General features: G+C 40.1%; 1 protein-coding gene across 4 annotated transcripts in view; it reads left to right on the top strand.

Annotated features, from left to right (window-relative positions):
* Positions 1 to 17404, top strand: part of CTNNA2 (catenin alpha 2) — a 952920-nt gene that overhangs the window by 213812 nt on the left and 721704 nt on the right. For all 4 annotated transcript variants that reach the window (XM_008700056.2, XM_008700055.2, XM_008700054.2 and 1 more), the window contains exons 4-5: positions 6252 to 6371; positions 9867 to 10133. In XM_008700056.2, coding sequence (XP_008698278.1) covers positions 6252 to 6371; positions 9867 to 10133 — 387 coding nt within the window. The remainder of the gene's footprint in view (positions 1 to 6251; positions 6372 to 9866; positions 10134 to 17404) is intronic.

Raw genomic sequence — 17404 nt, 5'->3', positions numbered from 1 at the left:
AGGTGATCTGTCTATTGCTGATAGTGGAGTGTTGAGGTCCCCTACTATTAACGTATTTTAATCTATATGCCTCTTTATTCTGGTTAAGAGTTGGCTTGTGTATCTTGCTGCTTCCCTGTTGGGGGCATAGATATTTATAATTGTCATATCCACTTGTTGGATACATCCTTTCAGAATAATATAGTGTCCTTCTGTATCTCTAACTACAGTTGTTAGTTTAAAATCTAATCAGTCTGATATGAGACTTTCTACCCCAGCTTTCTTTTGAGGTCCATTGGCATGAAAAATGATTTTCCATCCCTTCACTTTCAGTCTGGATGTATCTTTAGGTTCAAGATGAGTCTCTTGTAGACAGCAAATGGATGGGTCATGTCTTTTTATCCAATCTGCAACCCTGTGATGTTTTGTGGGAGTATTTAGGCCATTCACATTGAGAGTGATTATTGAGAGATATGATTTTAATGATGTCATGTTGCCTGTAAAGTCTTTGTATAGATTGTAAATTTCTGTTCTGTATCACTCTTGGGGCCTTTTTACTTTTATAGAACCCCCCCTTAATATCTCCTGTAGGGCTGGTTTCGTGGTTATGAATTTGGTCAGTTTCTGCCAATCCTGGAAGGTCCTTATCTTTCCATCAATTCTGAATGACAGCCTTCTTGGATAAAGGATCCTTGGCTGCATGTTTTTCTTGGATAGAGCCTTAAAAATATCCTGCCAACCCTTCCTCTCATTCCAGGTCTGACGTTATTCTGATATTTTTGCCTCTGTATGTGAGAAATTTCTTTGCCCTGGCCACTTTCAATACTGTATCCTTGGATCTAATATTTGCGAATTGCAGTAAGACATGATGTGGTTGACCTTGGGAGGGGTCCTCTCTGCCTCTTGGACATGAATGCTTGTTTCCTTTGCTAGATAAGGGAAGTTTTCAGCTACAATTTGTTCAAATATCTCTTCTAGACCTCTCTCTTTCTCCACCCCCTCGGGGATGCCGATGATTCTGACATTGGAACGTTTCATTGAGTCAGTAATCTCCCGTAATCTACATTCTTGAGATTGGATTTTTTTGAGCCAAGTTTCTGTTTCAACGTTGTCTTCTACCATCCCATCCTTCAATTCACTAATTTGTTCTTCTGCCTCATTCACCCTGGCCGTCAGAGCATCTAGTTTTGCCTGCATTCGATTCATAGCATTTTTAATTTCTCCCAGATTCACTCTCATTTCCGCCTTTAGAGATTCTATATTCTCGTTAATATTTCATTAATATTTTTTTCAAGTCTACACATCATCTTGACCATTGTTACTCTGAACTCCATTTCTGATAATTTGGTTATATCCATATCCATCAGTTCTGTGGCAGAGGCCACAGACTCATTATTTTTTCATTGCTGGGGGGTATTTCTCCTTCTGGTCATTCTGATGAGGAGAAGTTGCAGGGTTGCCCAGAGCCCAAATTATTGACCAAGATCCAGGCAGTGTGCACTTGTTTTATAGGGACCTTAGGGATGTAAGCTTCTTGATTTTTTAGCCTGCCTTCTGGGGGAGGGGCCTGCCTCACTGATATTCAGGCAAAGCTGTTTGGGTAGAGTCTCCCTGTCCCCTGGGAGGGGGGATGGGGATGGGCACAATGTGAGCTGATATTTCCGGGCTTTTGTTCTCTAGCGGCTTTCCCTGGAGGTTTTCTGTGGCTCTTCTGAGAGAGCAGCAGTGGCCTAATCCTAGCCTCTGTCTCAGAACAGAGAGATCGCAGTCCGCTCTCCACTGAGCTCTCTTGGCCTCTTTAACTCTGTTTCTGTTGGTGCTGCTAAAAACCCTGCAGCGTCTGGGGTTGTGCACCGTACAGCCGGTGTCCCAGCCCTCACTTCCAGGGCCCGCATGTCTCTGTCCTTTGTGTTCCTAACACTGCCAGCCGCCCCCGGTTCCCGTGCACTCCTGAGCTCTCTGTTTCAGTGTGGTTCACGTGCTCCGGAGTGCTGGTTTTCAGTCAGGTCGCGCGCATGCTCCCGAGCTCTCGGTTTCAGTCTAGTTCTGGTGTGCGCTCTGGAGCTCTGGTTTTCAGTCTGGTTGCCTGCGTTCCTGGGCTCCCGGTCTCAGTCCACTCTCTCGCGGGTGCCGGTCCGGGAGTCCAGCCGCTCCCCAGTGCAGGTGGCTACTGCTTCCTGGCGCCTGAGCGCGGCGGCTCCCTCCCCCCTTCCGTTTATCTTCTGATATCTGTGCGCGGTTTCATGGCTCCCCGCTTCGTACCTCAATACTTAGCGCTGGAGATGTTCATTTGTAGAGATCCAAATGTATCTTCCTGCGTCTCAGGCTTATTCCATGGGTTTTCAGGATGGTCTGGTACATATCCAGCTCGACTCAGGGGACCAGCTGAAAAAGGGGACCCCCTACTCCTCCTCCATCTTTTCCCTCCTGTGTTTGAGTCTTTTCAGCTATACCCAAGCACAAGCTACCAATATTAAGGACAGGAGTATGTGGTTGAGCAAAGTGTTCTCCCTTTGGTGTTCCTAAGCCCAGCCTACTGTGGGAGGAGATCAGCTGGCTGCCTTGTCCAGGATTGCCCGGGAGTTTACAACGAGGCAATCTATGGCAGCTGCCCCTCAGGGCTCCCTTTATCAGCTCATTGAAAACAACTTCCCAATCCGGGACACTGAGGCTCCCATGCTCCACCCCCTCCCCCGCCCCCATAACTCTTCCCCGGGAGTACCACGCTCCTCAGAGCCCTTACCAGCAGCTGCTGTGTTGTCTTCACTGCATTGCTTCCCCTCTTCCCAAGTGCCCGGTCTGCAGACATTCCCGGAGTAAGATGAAGCCTTTCCTCTTTGAACTTACTTGGGAAAATATTTTTCCCTTAGCTAAACTCTATGCATCAGGTCAGTATCTCTGTTTAAGGAGCTCCTAATTTTTGCCAGGTACTCTATTTGTTGTTTTGTATTTCTTTTTCTTTTCTTTACTTCATATCCAGTATGCCTGATTTGTTTCAGAAAAGAGAGGAAGTCTTTGGCTTCCATTTCTATTATATACTTTAGTCAAGTTCTCGTTTTTTGTGTTGGTAGTGGTGTTTTATATATTTAGAACTTATTGCAGATACCTTTAGAATTCATTAGTGTGAGAGGTTTTATTTTCAACTTTTTGTATCTTATTTAAATGATCTCTTGGTAACATATGGGTCTGTTTTTAAAAGTTCCATCTGAGAGTCGGTATCCTAATTAGAGCATTTAGCCCATTTAGATTTATTTTGTAATTGGACTTAGTTGGCCATCTTTATATTTTCCATTTTTATAGCGTATCTCCTATAATTCTTAAAACAACCTTGTGTAAGATGTAGACATTATTACCTTCATTTTATTAATGAAGACAGTGAGGGTCCAAAAGGTTAAGTGGCTTACCTGGATCACAAGGCAGACAAATGACCTCGCTGGGGTTCAAACACAGAGCAGCCTGACCTGCAGCTCCTCACATACTGACTTATTTCTGACACTGGGGTGCACAAGGAGGTAGAGAAAGTTTTTGGAAAAAGTGTCCCAGGCTCTTCTGTATAAGAACTGCCTTTTAAGGTGTTTGTTTGGCTTCCAGGGAGTCCACTTCTTTTAACCCAGACACCCAGAAAGGAAATATTCTTGGCTCTGTTCAAAAATAAAAATTTGATTTTTATATTCATTTTGACTTCTCAAAAGTGCCTGGTTACTCCCTTTCTCCTTTTATTTTCTCCTTTCATGTCCCTTCAATCCCTCCATTTGTCTCCCCCCAACACCCCCCGCAACTTTAGTCCCCATTTCTTCCATTTTTTGGGGACCTTGGACTGATTCTGAACCATGTTTCTATGTGAGAACTTTCCCCTAAGTGACCTCTCTGAGCCTTCTTTATTAAAGCTCTAAGTAGGCTAAGTCTACCTTTATACAGATAGACCCCATCATTGGTGTTTCTTTTTGAAAAAACTTGATTGAATTAGAAACCTAATTCAAACCAGTATCTGGATTCTTCAGAGAAAACCAATGACAAAATGTTAGGTGTAACACAACAAGATAATTACTCCAAATTGGTCTGATTAATAATCGGTAAGAAGGCTGTTTTATATATATATTAGAAAACAAATCCAAGATTTAGCTCCCTCCAAGATAATTATTTTGCTCTTCCCTGGAACCAGTTTTTATGTCCTCAGGAAAGATTTACAGCTCAAATAAGCAGCAGGAATAAATTAACTGCCAAGAGCTGTCCTTTCAGTGATGCTGTTGATGGCCATGTTAAGATAATTACAAATCTATTAGAAAGTGAGACATCACTGATTTGTTGTTTTAAAGGTTTGAGGTATGAGATTCTAATTAAACTATGAAAATGCTTTATGTGGCCCATTCCATATCATAAAACATAACTTGATTCAAGTCTTAAAAAAAAAACAAAAACACCTTAAAACAGTTCTTTTCTTCAATGATACTTGTTGCTTTCCCTTGAACATTATTAGAGCCTGGCTAGGAATTGGAAAAGACCAACATTGAGAATTTAAATTATCATTTTATATTTTTATAATTAGGAAGAAGAGATTGAGAATTTCCATAGAAGATGTGAATGGAAACTTAATTTTATGAGGAGTCTGGATTATGACCATTCTAAATAATTACCCTTGCTTGCAACAACTCTTTCCTTAATAGAATGGGTTAGCTTATTTAGTAAATTGAATGACATTATCATATCTATGGAGTAAAAGGTTTGATGATACCTATTATCACTGGTTTATATACACTATTCTCTTCCTCCACTCGGTGAAATTTGATAAGGATATTGAATTAGTGATTGTGTCAAGCTTAAACAAAGGTATATCTCCACAGCCCAGCACTGCGTTCATCTCTGGCTTTTTCTCGCCATTTCAGTGGTCCTCCGTATTTCTGCATTGTCCAAGTGAACTCCCCATATGTTGTCTTTTGATTTGCTTCAGACTACAAGAGCTAATCAGAATTCTGCAGTACGCCCTGCGTTTTCTGCTTTTCACATTTGTGAGCTGCCTGTTCTTTTTCTATTCTATCAATAGCCTGTACTAGTGAAGGCCTCTCTACTAGGCTCCCTTTTTATACGGAAGAAATTTGATTTTGCAAACACATATCTGTCTTGTGCTTTATTCACTCAGCATTTTATTCCTGGTTATTTCCTCTGATAAAAATGTTCCTACAATGATGCGATGTAACTGACAATGATGTATTGGGTTACTTCATAATAATTTTAATCGAGGCCACAGATGTTATAGTCTTGAGGTGTGACCAGTTGTGGAAATCTTCACACCATACTAAAGTTAAAATCATTCTGGAGAGGAGGCTTCAGTATCTTTCAAATCTTCAGATCATTTATAAAGGAGTTCTTAGTGAAATTCATAATTCAAGTCCAGGGTCACCCTGCAAAAATTCCGTGACGCAGGTGGCAGCAATTTGGAATCAGGGCACATCATTAGGAAGGTGTTTGATGTCCTTCTGCCCACCCCCATTCTACCCCAGCTGATGCCACCTTCAGCTGCAACAAAACTTCAAATGTGCTTGCTTGTCCAGACTCAATAGCTCCTCTTTCTAGTGGTTGGCAAGGTGTAGACTCGGCTTACAGTGATTACAGTCCGTTTAGTTCCGGCTTTAGAGGTGTTGATAAGAAGCGTGGTTGCAGATTCAAGTGTGCTCAAACTTCCAGGAGTTCCTTCAGTTTTTGTTAATGCACTTCTCCTCTGAAGATTTCTAGAATTCATTTTCAAATTCCATATTTTCTTCTTAGATCTATTTTCCTGTATGTTTCTACTTGAAGTTGGAAGTCTGTATTCCTTTTTTTTTTTTTTTTTAAGGTTTTTTTTATTTGTGAGAGAGCGCCAGAGCACAAGCAGGGGGAACAGCAGGCAGAGGGAGAAGCAGACTCCCCACTGAGCAGGGAGCCTTACATGGGGCTCCATCCCAGGACCCTGAGATCATGACCTGCGCCGAAAGCAGACACTTAACTGAGCCCCTAGGTATCCCTGATGTCTGTATTTCTTATCAGAATCATAACCCAGTAAAATACAGTCAGTATAGTTCTAATGCTCCGAGAGTTCTGCAGTTATCTCTCAGATACAAAATATTCTGTGTACTGTGAACAAATATTCTGATTATAAATGTGTTTTAGGAGTATTTTTTTTATATTTGGTTAATTATTTTTGTTTTGTGTTTTTTTTTTTTTTACAAATTACCATTGCTAACATGTTTAATATGTCCATTCTATCCATTTATGAATGTTGTTTCTTATTACCTCAGGTTGAAGAGGCCTTGGAAGCTGTGAAAAATGCCACAAATGAGCAAGATCTTGCAAATCGCTTTAAAGAGTTTGGGAAAGAAATGGTGAAACTTAACTACGTAGCAGCAAGAAGACAACAGGTGGGAGAAGTTCTGGAAATGCTAGGGGAGAAATTGTGCGTTTAAGTAACCTTCCAGCTTGATAGGCCTGAACAACAGATCAGCCTCATCTGCTGGTGATCAAAGTAACAAATGCCGTCAAAACCTGTGATCAACAAAGGCTGCCTCCTACGTGGGCAGTTTTCATACCACTGTGGGCCCCAGGGTACTCTCTGGCCCCTGTCTACCTAGAGTAGGTCACAGGCCTCCTGCTTGACTGGGGGGAACTATTCTAACCTTTTTTTCCACTGTAGGGAAAGCTCCCGGTTAAAATATCAAACTTTGGTGTGGTGCTGTGGATGCTGTCTGGACACCACCCCTTTACTTGCCCTCACTTTTTATTTCCTAGCCCTAAAGACACCACCATGCATATGCAGAGCCAAAATGTGCAGCGTGTTGAGTGAAACCTTTATGAAAGACAGGAAGATGATGCAAAGATGGTCAAGGAAAGGCAGAGAGATAAAGGGGTAGAGTATGGGATAACACAGATGAGGGGGTCACTTTGATGAAGGTGGCTCACAGGGGATCTTGTGTCTTCCTTTGTCTAGAGACAGCACCCCCAATTTTAGCCAGGTCTACTCATTAAGTACTGTTAGAATTTTGTTCTCCAGGGGTTTCCCTAGAACAACCTCTCTAAATGTGGAGGGGGTCTGTTAAAATCCTTTCCACCTATCCTCTTGACTGTTCCTAGAATTCAACATTTGGGGCAATTCCTAGTGTCTTAAGATTGTCTATGACCAACAAAGAAGTTCATTCAACAGACATGTGTGGAGTGTTCATCTGTGCCACGCTGAAGGAACGCTGGTATTATAAACTTGGTCAAGATCTAGTTTCTTCCCCTAAAATGTTTACAGTATTCTTTGTGTGAGAGGCACACACATGTGATTTTAGATCACATGATGATATTTAAATATTTTGTTATTAGCAAAATTCAACTGGGATTTTGTGTAATCGTCCAAAATGTAAGATGGGTAGGAGTGAAGTTACTCTGAAGAACAAATGTGAGACCGAAAAGCTACCTAGTTTATTTAAACAACTGAAAAGAAAAAGAAAAGAAAGAAAAAAAGACATTGAATCTTGATCGTAGTGAGCCAAAGGGGGCAGTTGATAAGAAATGTAGGGGCCAGGGCATTCAGAGTCTTGGAACATTTTTGGATTTTATTGTAAGTGGGTGGGGAGTATTTGAATAGTTCAGAATTTGGTATCAGGGTCTCAAATTTACATTTTAGTATTTTTGACATGTTGAACAAAAGGGAGTGGAGTGGGAGGGACAAGCTCTTCTTGCGAGGGGCTGATGTCTAGGTGAGATATGGTCTTGATGAGTTGGTAGTGGTAGAAATAGAGAAGATTACAAAGAATCAAAGTTTATTTTGAAAAATAGAGCTCTGAAGACCTGATGTTAAATTGGATGTGTCAGGTTAGGGAGTGACAACAACCAGTTGAGTTCTAAGGTTCTGGTTTGAGCAAATGGGTAGATAGTGGTAAGTTTATAGAGATGGAGAAGACTGAGTCAGTTGGGTATAGAAACTAAGATTTCATATTTAGATACATTGATTTTTGAGTTGCTTGTGAGCTCTTCATGTAAAAATATCAAATAGAAGAGTGATGTGGATTGCAGATGAAAACACCAGTCATTGGTATATATAGTTGGATATAAAAATCGATAGGAGTATAGGAGATATTTATGAGAATACTCATACATATCATTTATTTCATTAATATCTTGTTTTTAACTAACTGCCAGACTCTTCCAAGAAAATTTAGAAAAAAAGTAGAATGGGAAGAAGGAAAAACACACACATAACACCTTACCATCCAAGAAAAAAATGGTGCAATTTTGGTAAATTGCCTTTCAGTTATTTTTCTTCATATTTTAACATATTTATAATCCTACTTTGCATACAAGTATGCATATTGTGCTCTGCTTTTTCATTTATCTTGTAACTATTATCCATGTTGCTTGTTGACAACTAATTATAATATCCACATAGTCTATCAAATGCTTTAGTCATTTACTTACCCAATTGGTAATTCAACATTTAGATTGTTTGCAGGGTTTTTAAAATGTAATTAAAGAATGTTTCCTCAAATATTTTTATGGAGAGAATCCCTCCTCCATCTCTCACTTCCACATTTAGATTTTTCTTTTATTAGTATAAAGTAATACACAATTTCTGGACTATGTTCCAAAAGTTAAAAAGGCCCTTCATGACTAGTCAGGAGAAACCTTCTCCTTTCAATGCCTAGATTATTGCCTGGCATAGAGAATATACTCGGTGTTGGTTACTTATTTGTGTTCATGTTGAGGGCTAAAAATAACCCCATGTTAGAAATCCTGTTTGCGGGCATAAATTTATCAGTACATAAGCAAAAGAGGATAAATGGTTCAGTTAATTATCACTTACTGTCAATTTGTCTTGGCAGTCCTAGATAAAATATGTGCTTGTCTCAGAATTATTTTGACCAATAAAAGAGAAGATGTCATTGTTACCAAGTCATTTATATATGACATACCAAATGAACAAATAGAAATTGAACCCAAGTGGTTCAAGTAACCTTTAATGATGTTTTGAAGCTGGAAAAAAAAAAAAAAATCTCTCTGAGATCCTCAGCTGTCAACCCTACATGGTCTCAGCAGCACTGCTTTTAACATTTCTGTAAATGATGTGAACATTTTCTTAATACTCTTTAAAGCTGAAGATCAAGAGACTCCCCAGTGGTGGTATTTTGACAGCCCAAACTAGGAAGGCAAATCATCTTTGATCTATTTTTATTCCCTAAACACAATGATTGAGCTGCCATTAAAGGTAGCTTCAAAAAAAAAAAAAAAAAAAAAAACCTATTCCAGAAATGCAGTGGCAGTGATGGACTGAGCAAAAATCAGAAGAGGCTGATTGCCCATGTCTGTAATTGTAATTAAATGTGGAGGCAACCGTTATCAGAAGACTGAAGTTTGGGGTTTCCACCTGCTGCTAACGAACTCTGATCCATGCAAGCTACTGACTGTCAGTAGCTTGGTTTTTACATTTTTCCCAGCAATATTTGAGTGCCTCTTATGGGCCAAACACTGCTAATGAGTAAAGAGCCACTAAACAAATAGACAAGGCTTTATGCTCTCACTAGACAAAACACATGAGGGAAACACATTGTAGTAAATAAAGTTTAATAAGTGTTGATAGGCAGGGATGGGGCTTGTGGGAGCAGATAGAAGGGGGCATAGCTTAGAGAGCAGGATGGAGTATGTTCCAGAAGGATCGGCCATGTCGGGTGAAAGGGTGGATGGAGGAGGAGTGCTCAGGTATGTCATACAGAAAGAACATTACGTGCAAAGTCCTGGCAGCTAGAGTGAGCACAAGGGAGAATAGATGGTTTCTAAAATTCAGTTTATAACATTGAGTTTGTGACTCTAAGTTCTAGAACAAATGCTTCTGTGGCAAACTTCGTGGATGTGCCACATTTCCTGTTTCGTGTACACAGGAGTTGAAGGACCCTCACTGTCGGGATGAGATGGCAGCTGCCCGAGGGGCTCTGAAGAAGAACGCCACAATGCTGTACACAGCCTCCCAAGCGTTTCTCCGCCACCCGGATGTTGCTGCCACAAGAGCCAACCGAGACTATGTGTTTAAACAAGTCCAGGAGGCCATTGCTGGCATCTCCAATGCTGCTCAAGCTACCTCGCCCACCGATGAAGCCAAAGGCCACACAGGCATCGGCGAGCTGGCGGCAGCTCTGAATGAGTTTGATGTAAGTATCTCAGTGATGCACACAGAGGGTTATACACTTCCACTGAGAGAAGTGATTGGGGGATGAAGAGCCGCATAGTATACCTGGATTTACCCCTCTTGGAGGCTTGTGATAGTAAGGTAAACCACACACTGTGTGCGTTGTTAAGAATCCAGCATAGTGGCAGAGCCCAGGTTTCCTCTATCTAAAGGATCTAATAATGATGTTTAAGAGGACCTGATCTAATGCAAGCAGAAACCCTGTTAACTGTTAGTTTCCTATCCTACTGGCTATTTTAGGGACAGTTCATTTGGGTGATTCTTTATTTTTAAAGGGGCAAATGTCATAGGCAGTATAGGTATTTATTGCCTCTGTGTCATGCCCAGGTGGAGAACTGCCTTCCATGTCTTCATTTTAAATCAGTGACAAACTCTGTTACCCTCGGGCCCCACAAGGGATCCTTGTCTTCCTTGAATCGTCTCCTCTGGGTAGCACCTGTGTCGTACCCATGAATGACCTATCTTCTGCACCTGCTATTTCTGGGGGTGTGTCCCAATGAGGGAAGCAATGGGAGGATGGCATCAAAGTGAATGAGAGGGTTGCATGTAATCAAGGCCCCCAGGATGACAGCCCTCACTTCCCTTGGGTCAGGATATGGGCGCAACTAGGGGAAACTGGAATTCATCGGAGTTCATCCTGTGTTCAGTGTGAGAGCCTGCATGTGTTGGAGAGCTACCAAGATTTAAAATTATCTGTATCTGTTTTCAAGGGTTCTATTTTCCTGTAGGGAGATGGGAGAAGTAGAATGTATTAAAAACCTTTTAAGTGATAAAACACAGTATTATAGGAATTCATAAAAGAAAAATAGGTTACTTAACAGCTGTGGAGAAAGATGATGAGCTTGCTTTTGGATCTGCTGACATGAATTTTTGGCAGGGAATGACCGGCTGGGAAAGAGGATTAGGAACAAAGCAGTGATTGCTAAAGACATTAAGCTGTGAGATACAATGGAGGAATAATTATAACACTTCAGATAGCCGTTTGCAGTTTTCACAGGGGTCTCTCCTCTTTTATTTTTTTGTTAGTCAAAATATCCATAGCTTAGACTATATACTGTTTCCTAGTTTTTTTTTTTTTTCTTGTAAGGATTAAATATACCACAGAAATTGGGGTTTCATACATAATTCACAAAGTTTCAGGAGGCAACTGAAAACCTTACTGAACTCTGTTAGTTCCAATGGATTATCAGTCTAAAATACACATAACAGAAGTCAATAGATTTCCCAGGTGCAAAGGTGTAGAATAATGGAAAAACAGATCCTGTTGACAAGCATAAACAATAATTTGTTGACTTTATTTTATTCTTTATTTTCTTATAAATGATAGAAATAATCATGATACAGATGTGGAGGACCAAAAGAAATTAAAAAATCACTGAGCGCTACTTTTTGTACTTTTGGTTTTTAGTTTGTTTTGTGCTTAGGTTGTACAACAAAGTTGGACTTTTTGGTAAATGAGGTCATGATCCTGGATAGGAAAACTATTGACTGTTAATTTTTACTAAGTTCAGACAATTCCGATAAAAATTTTGAGTTCCTTTGCAACTTGACAGAGTGATGATAAAAGTTTCTTTCTGGAATAAGAGTGAAGAAGCTCACATTTTAAAGAAATGAAAATGAGCAGGTGATGTACTCAGATATTAAAACATTATAACGCTACATTAATTTTAAAAGTGTGCATTAGACCACAAAATGCCTAATCAGTTAAACAGAATAGAAAATTGCAAAACAGTCTCAAATACAGAATTACTTTATGAAATGGTACTTTTAAAAATTCATTAATAGGTGGATTATTTAGTCAGATTTTGACACAACTGCATTTTTATAATCCTATTTTATAATCAAAAGTAAATAAAACCTGTAAGGACCTAGTAGTAGAGTAGAAGCATAGCATACAGAGAACTCCCGTGAAAGATAGTCAGACCCTGCAGCTGCTGCCACCTTCTGCCGGAGTGTGATAGCTTCCCTATCTCTTCGTATCCAGAACCTTTTCATTGAAAGGAGCTTTTGCTCAAAATGAATTTAACAATTGAGGCATCATTGTAGTAATACAAAAGGCTTTGGACTCCTAAAACTTGAGGGCATGTGGGGAAAATCTATTAACAAAGTATGTTGACATATATGAAACTTTCAACTGGTATTTTTGTTTTTGTTTTTGTTTTTTTTTAACTGTAGCAATGTGCTGGACCAGTATGTCTTTGGGAAGTTAATACATGAATATAACTTTTTTTATATGGAACCTGGCATATTAACTTCTCACTATACTTTATTAACTTAATCTTTCTTACATTAAGCATATTAACTAATTATATATTAGCTAACAGTATTAAGTAATATTTCATTATTAAATGTATACAGGTTCTCAAGCTATGCAAATTGCATAAAACATTAATGTTTAAAATTTTATTTCTCAGAGGTTGACAAAAATCAACGAGTGGAGCCATGTAAATTGATAATTTATAGATAGTAATTGCATTTGGTGTGATTCCCTAAAAATCTAGTTAACGAAATTTCTGTACTTTCTCGAACATAGTAATGCTAATAAAGTATTACTGAATATGACAAGATACAAGGTAATTAACCAATTGTAGATTTTCTATCACCTGACACCAACAAACCTATATAGTGCTTAATGATACCTGAAATTCTCTCACTAAAAAATAATGTTCTTCTCTTTGTAACAGAATTATACATTTCTGTTCTGTGGTTGCATAATGAAAACTTTGGTATTATTATTTTTTTTATTCCCCGGGTATATTGACTTGAAATTGGTTTAGAATTCAGACATCTGTCTTGAATCCTAAGTGCTATTCTCAGATATTAAACAAATCGATACCACACTGGGTGAGAAACTCATTCAAATTTCCTGTGGCTTATTTTTCTGGCAATATCCCTTCCCGATGCTTGGTTTAATGGCTTGTCAATGTGATGGAGATTTTAAAAAGTAAAGTATGTTTGAGATCCTGAAGTGAAAGGAACTGTTGAAGTACACAATTTCGTCGTCCACACGGCTAGCATGCTCTAATGTTGAATTTGAAACACATTTCATATTAGTCATCAGTGTGCCAAACTCAGTTTTATGGGAGGTAGGATGCAGAAGTGTGATGGTTGACTAAGAACAAGGTAAAGATTAGTATTTTTACATTAATTTATCTAAAATTACAGAACTGATTTTTCTATCTGGGTAGTTAGAATTCTGGCTCAAGCATGGTGACCTATTTTCTAGCACTATTCTTCTGCCTACGTGAATAGTTGATGTAGTAATTTATGAAACAAGAGAATGAAGGAAAAAACCCAGTATTTTTAACAACTTGAAACTGTCAAGAGAGTCTCTAATGATAAAACAGCAAAAAGAAAATGATTGCTAATCAATGGAAAAATCAGCCTCCGTTTAAAATGTGGCAGCTTGAGGTGGTTAATTTTATCTGGTGAAACTACCAAGGAATACTAAAAAGAATTTTTAAAAATATAATGACTACTCAGAAGTAAATCCTATTATAATGTCAATTTTGCCTGCCAGAAAACTTAAGAGTAGGAGAGAGGAACATTAAAAATTATTCCTATGGAATTTCTGTTTAAAGAGAACATACACTGTATCTTGTTTTTTGAACCTTCTTTTGTAGATCAAGATACTTTAGAAAAATGGAAATTGCCACCATTCATGACCCAGTCTTTATAATTGATAACTATTTCCCCTTGACAATTTTGTTTTGAAGATTTTATTTGTGTGGGGGGGGGGAGAGGGAGGGAAGGAAGGAGAGAGAGAGAGAGAGAGAGAGAGAGAGATGCAGGGTGAGCAGGAGAGGGAAAAGCAGGCTCCCTACTGAGCAAGGAGCCAGATGCAGAACTCAATCCCAGGACCCTGGGATCATGACCTGAGCTGAAGGCAGACGCTTAAACCTCCCTTTTGTTTTCTCTTAGATAATAAACATTATCTCAAATTCCTCTAACTTTAAGCTTTCTATGTGTAACTTCTTTTCCCACTTGCCCCCTGGGCATTTGGTTAATTAGTAATTTTTTTTTTTTTTTTTTTTTTTGTACATTGTTTCTCTTTCTCCACTTGTTCCATCCCCTCAGCCTGTAGAAAAAGTATTTCTGTTCTACAGCCTAGAAAGAAAATAAGGCATAAGGCTAGTATATTTACCATTTTCTCATATTTTACTGTTTTCCTTACAGAGTTCTTTAAGAAGATTCCAGTCCTTGCTTGCATGTCTTGGCTGCCACTAGCTCTTACCTCTTTGAGCCTTCTCCTCTAATCTCTACTCCTGCCCCCCCCCCCCACGCCGCCGTAACACTGTGTCTGAGTCTTTAAGGACCCCTAAATCCTTGTGCCCTTATTTTCTAGTTCTCAACTGCTTCAACTTTGGAATGGGGGCGGGGCAAATCTTAATAGTACTGACCATACTTTTCTTCTTTGTATTACTTGCGAGATTATTTGCAAGATTTAAACATCTGTACTTGAAGAGTAGGACAGTCCGGCCTCAACTACATTGAGCTGAAATGTCACCATGACTTACCAACTGCATAAATTGTCCTTCCTGTTTCTTTCTTTTTTTTTTTTTAAGATTTTATTTATTTATTCGACAGAGATAGAGACAGCCAGCGAGAGAGGGAACGCAAGCAGGGGGAGTGGGAGAGGAAGAAGCAGGCTCATAGCGGAAGAGCCTGATGTGGGGCTCGATCCCATAACGCCAGGATCACGCCCTGAGCTCAAGGCAGGCGCTTAACCGCTGTGCCACCCAGGCGCCCCTGTCCTTCCTGTTTCTACCTGATTTTTCATACCCTCCTTCCTGTAGTTGCTTATGTTTTCTTCCTCTCCCACCCCACCCTGCGTCTTTCTCTTTAAATAGATTTCCTTGATCTAATTGTATTTCTTGTACTGATCTAGTATTCAGTGTAGAAGTGTTGGAAGGTGAGTATTAGGCATGCTGGGGCATCTGCAACACAGGCCAACAGGGGTAGTAAGACTTTGCATCCATCTGACAAGGTTAGGGGACCTAGGCCAGCTGCAGCAGGGGGAGATTTGTCCCCTGGACAGCATCTCCACGCTACAGTGACCACTGCCTTAAGGTTATTCCAAGGGTGTGTTTGTCTCAGGTGTACACAGGTATTCTGGAAGCTCTAGTTGGAGAATCTGGTTAAGAAACAGGAGTTCAGGTGGTAACTCATTTCATAGCAAGACTCCAGCCCATTTCTAGGGCATGGAGGTTTCTGGACACCCAAGAGGAACAACCTGGGCCTAGGATTTAGGATCCAGGGTTGGAAGAGAGGCCCAGTGGAGAGCTGGAGTGCTTTACAGGTATCTTAGGTATGAAGCCCAAATGCATGACCTCAGATCTATGCTGCAGGCGTCTTAAGAAGTAGAGATTTTCAATTGACACCCTCCTCTAAACACCACTCTTACACCTTTGAATAGTGAGATTAATTCTTAGGTGCTCCTGTTGAAGCTCTCATCCCTTAAGGAGCCACGAGCGAGAATTCTGGCTGGCTCAGGGATTCTTAGGAGTTTTATGATCTCTCCAACAACAGGCAAGAAGGAATGCCTGCTTGGAGAAGTACATTTTCACAGAGCATCTAGTTGAGTTCCTTCCCAGTTCTAACCCTCCCTTTTGCTGTGGAAATCAACATAGTTATTTACCAGATCTCCTCTCCTTTTTTGACATTCTGCAGAGTCATTCTGACTGCAGACATCTGGGAGCACCCATATTAGGTTACGGAAAGGGTAAGTTTCCTGTGTATTACATTAGAATGAGGACAGAAAAGAGAGGAGAAAGCCCTGACAGAATACTGTAAACACACTGATGAGGAAAATGCAAGATGTAACTTATGTCCTAAAGCAATTAGCAAGCAGGAGGCCAAATGCATAAAAATGAAAGCCAGTAAGCAGAACCATATAGCTTCAGGAAAGCAATTTTGGATTCCTAATTCAGGTACTAAAAAGATGGAGCCGACAAATTCAATAACTTTCTGCCTGAGTTCATGCCAATATTTTTTAAGGCTTAACATCTGTACAATTGTTATATCTGTTCTTTAATACTGTATTAGGTTTTTTTTTTTAAGTAAGCTCAGTGCCCAACATGGGGCTGGAACTCAACCCCAAGATCGAGTCACAAGTGCCCCTATTAGTACTCCTTAATAATCTCCACCATGTTCCTATGAAATGGTTCCCATTTAATGGCCTTTTAGAAGTAGCCCAGGACCTTGGGAAGAGCCCAGGACTTGGATTGTGGCATATGGTACTACTCCAAGCTCTGTAAATTTCTAAAAATGTGTGACCTTGGGTTGCTGAGATAGTATCTTTAGGTCTGTGGAAAATGGTTTAACTATGGGATACTTAAGATCAGTAAGAGCCTACTGTGTGCCAAGTGAGATAAAAGAATGAAGGACTACAAGGTATAAAGGAGAAATGCTTAGTAAACGGCTGTAGTCATTGTGATGCGTAAGTGATGTGGTAGGCACCCACATATATGGTATGCACCTAACCTGAGTGTGTGTCTGTTAGGTGCGCGGGTAAGATTAGGGACAGTGAAATCCTAGAAGAGTTCAGGGAGGAGGTGGTGCGTGAGTAGGAATTAACGTGCTCAAGGGAGAACGAAGGTGTTTGGAAGAACACCATTTCAGGCACACGCAATCTTCAGTAAAATACCCCGTTCTGGAACCCAGGGAACGAGGAGAAATTTGGCTAAGTGGGTAAGCTGGAGGCAGATCCTGGAGAGCGCTGTAGGCCTTACAAGGGGCTGAGCTTCAGCCTAAAGGCATTAAGAAGTTGCTCGTGCTCTAGGCAGGGGAATGCATGGTGAAATTCGTGTTGGTAAAGTTCCCTCTGGGGGCAGGGTGGAGAATAGAGTCTGAAGGTGCAAAGCTGAAGTGCAATGGGAGTAGTTAAGGTGAGAGGTTATCAGGGTCCTAAGTCCATTGTTGGAGTAGGCACAGGACGAGTGGCTGGTTCAGAGTCAAGTTGAGGGAAGAGAGTCAACAGTCCTTGAGGCCTGTACTTTTATTTTCAAGTATCAAAAGTGAATGTTTTGTACAGTGAGCATTAATTACGAAGACCAAACATTTTTCTAATTCCAATTATTGAGGCTTAAAAAGTTTCAGTTGTTCGTGGGATATGTGTGAATATTTACTTTCTGCATGATCTAACTTACTTGCACTGTTTTTTTTTTCCTAGCTCTTAATTCACGTATATACCCAACATTATGATTATTAAAAGCCTAGTACTTCACGTAGATA

This window comes from Ursus maritimus, unplaced genomic scaffold, assembly GCF_017311325.1.
Source record: "Ursus maritimus isolate PB19 unplaced genomic scaffold, ASM1731132v1 scaffold_6, whole genome shotgun sequence".
In the NCBI taxonomy this organism is placed as follows: domain Eukaryota; kingdom Metazoa; phylum Chordata; class Mammalia; order Carnivora; family Ursidae; genus Ursus; species Ursus maritimus.
The sequence above is the reverse complement of the archived record's forward strand: the minus strand, read 5'-3'. Positions and strand labels throughout refer to the sequence as shown.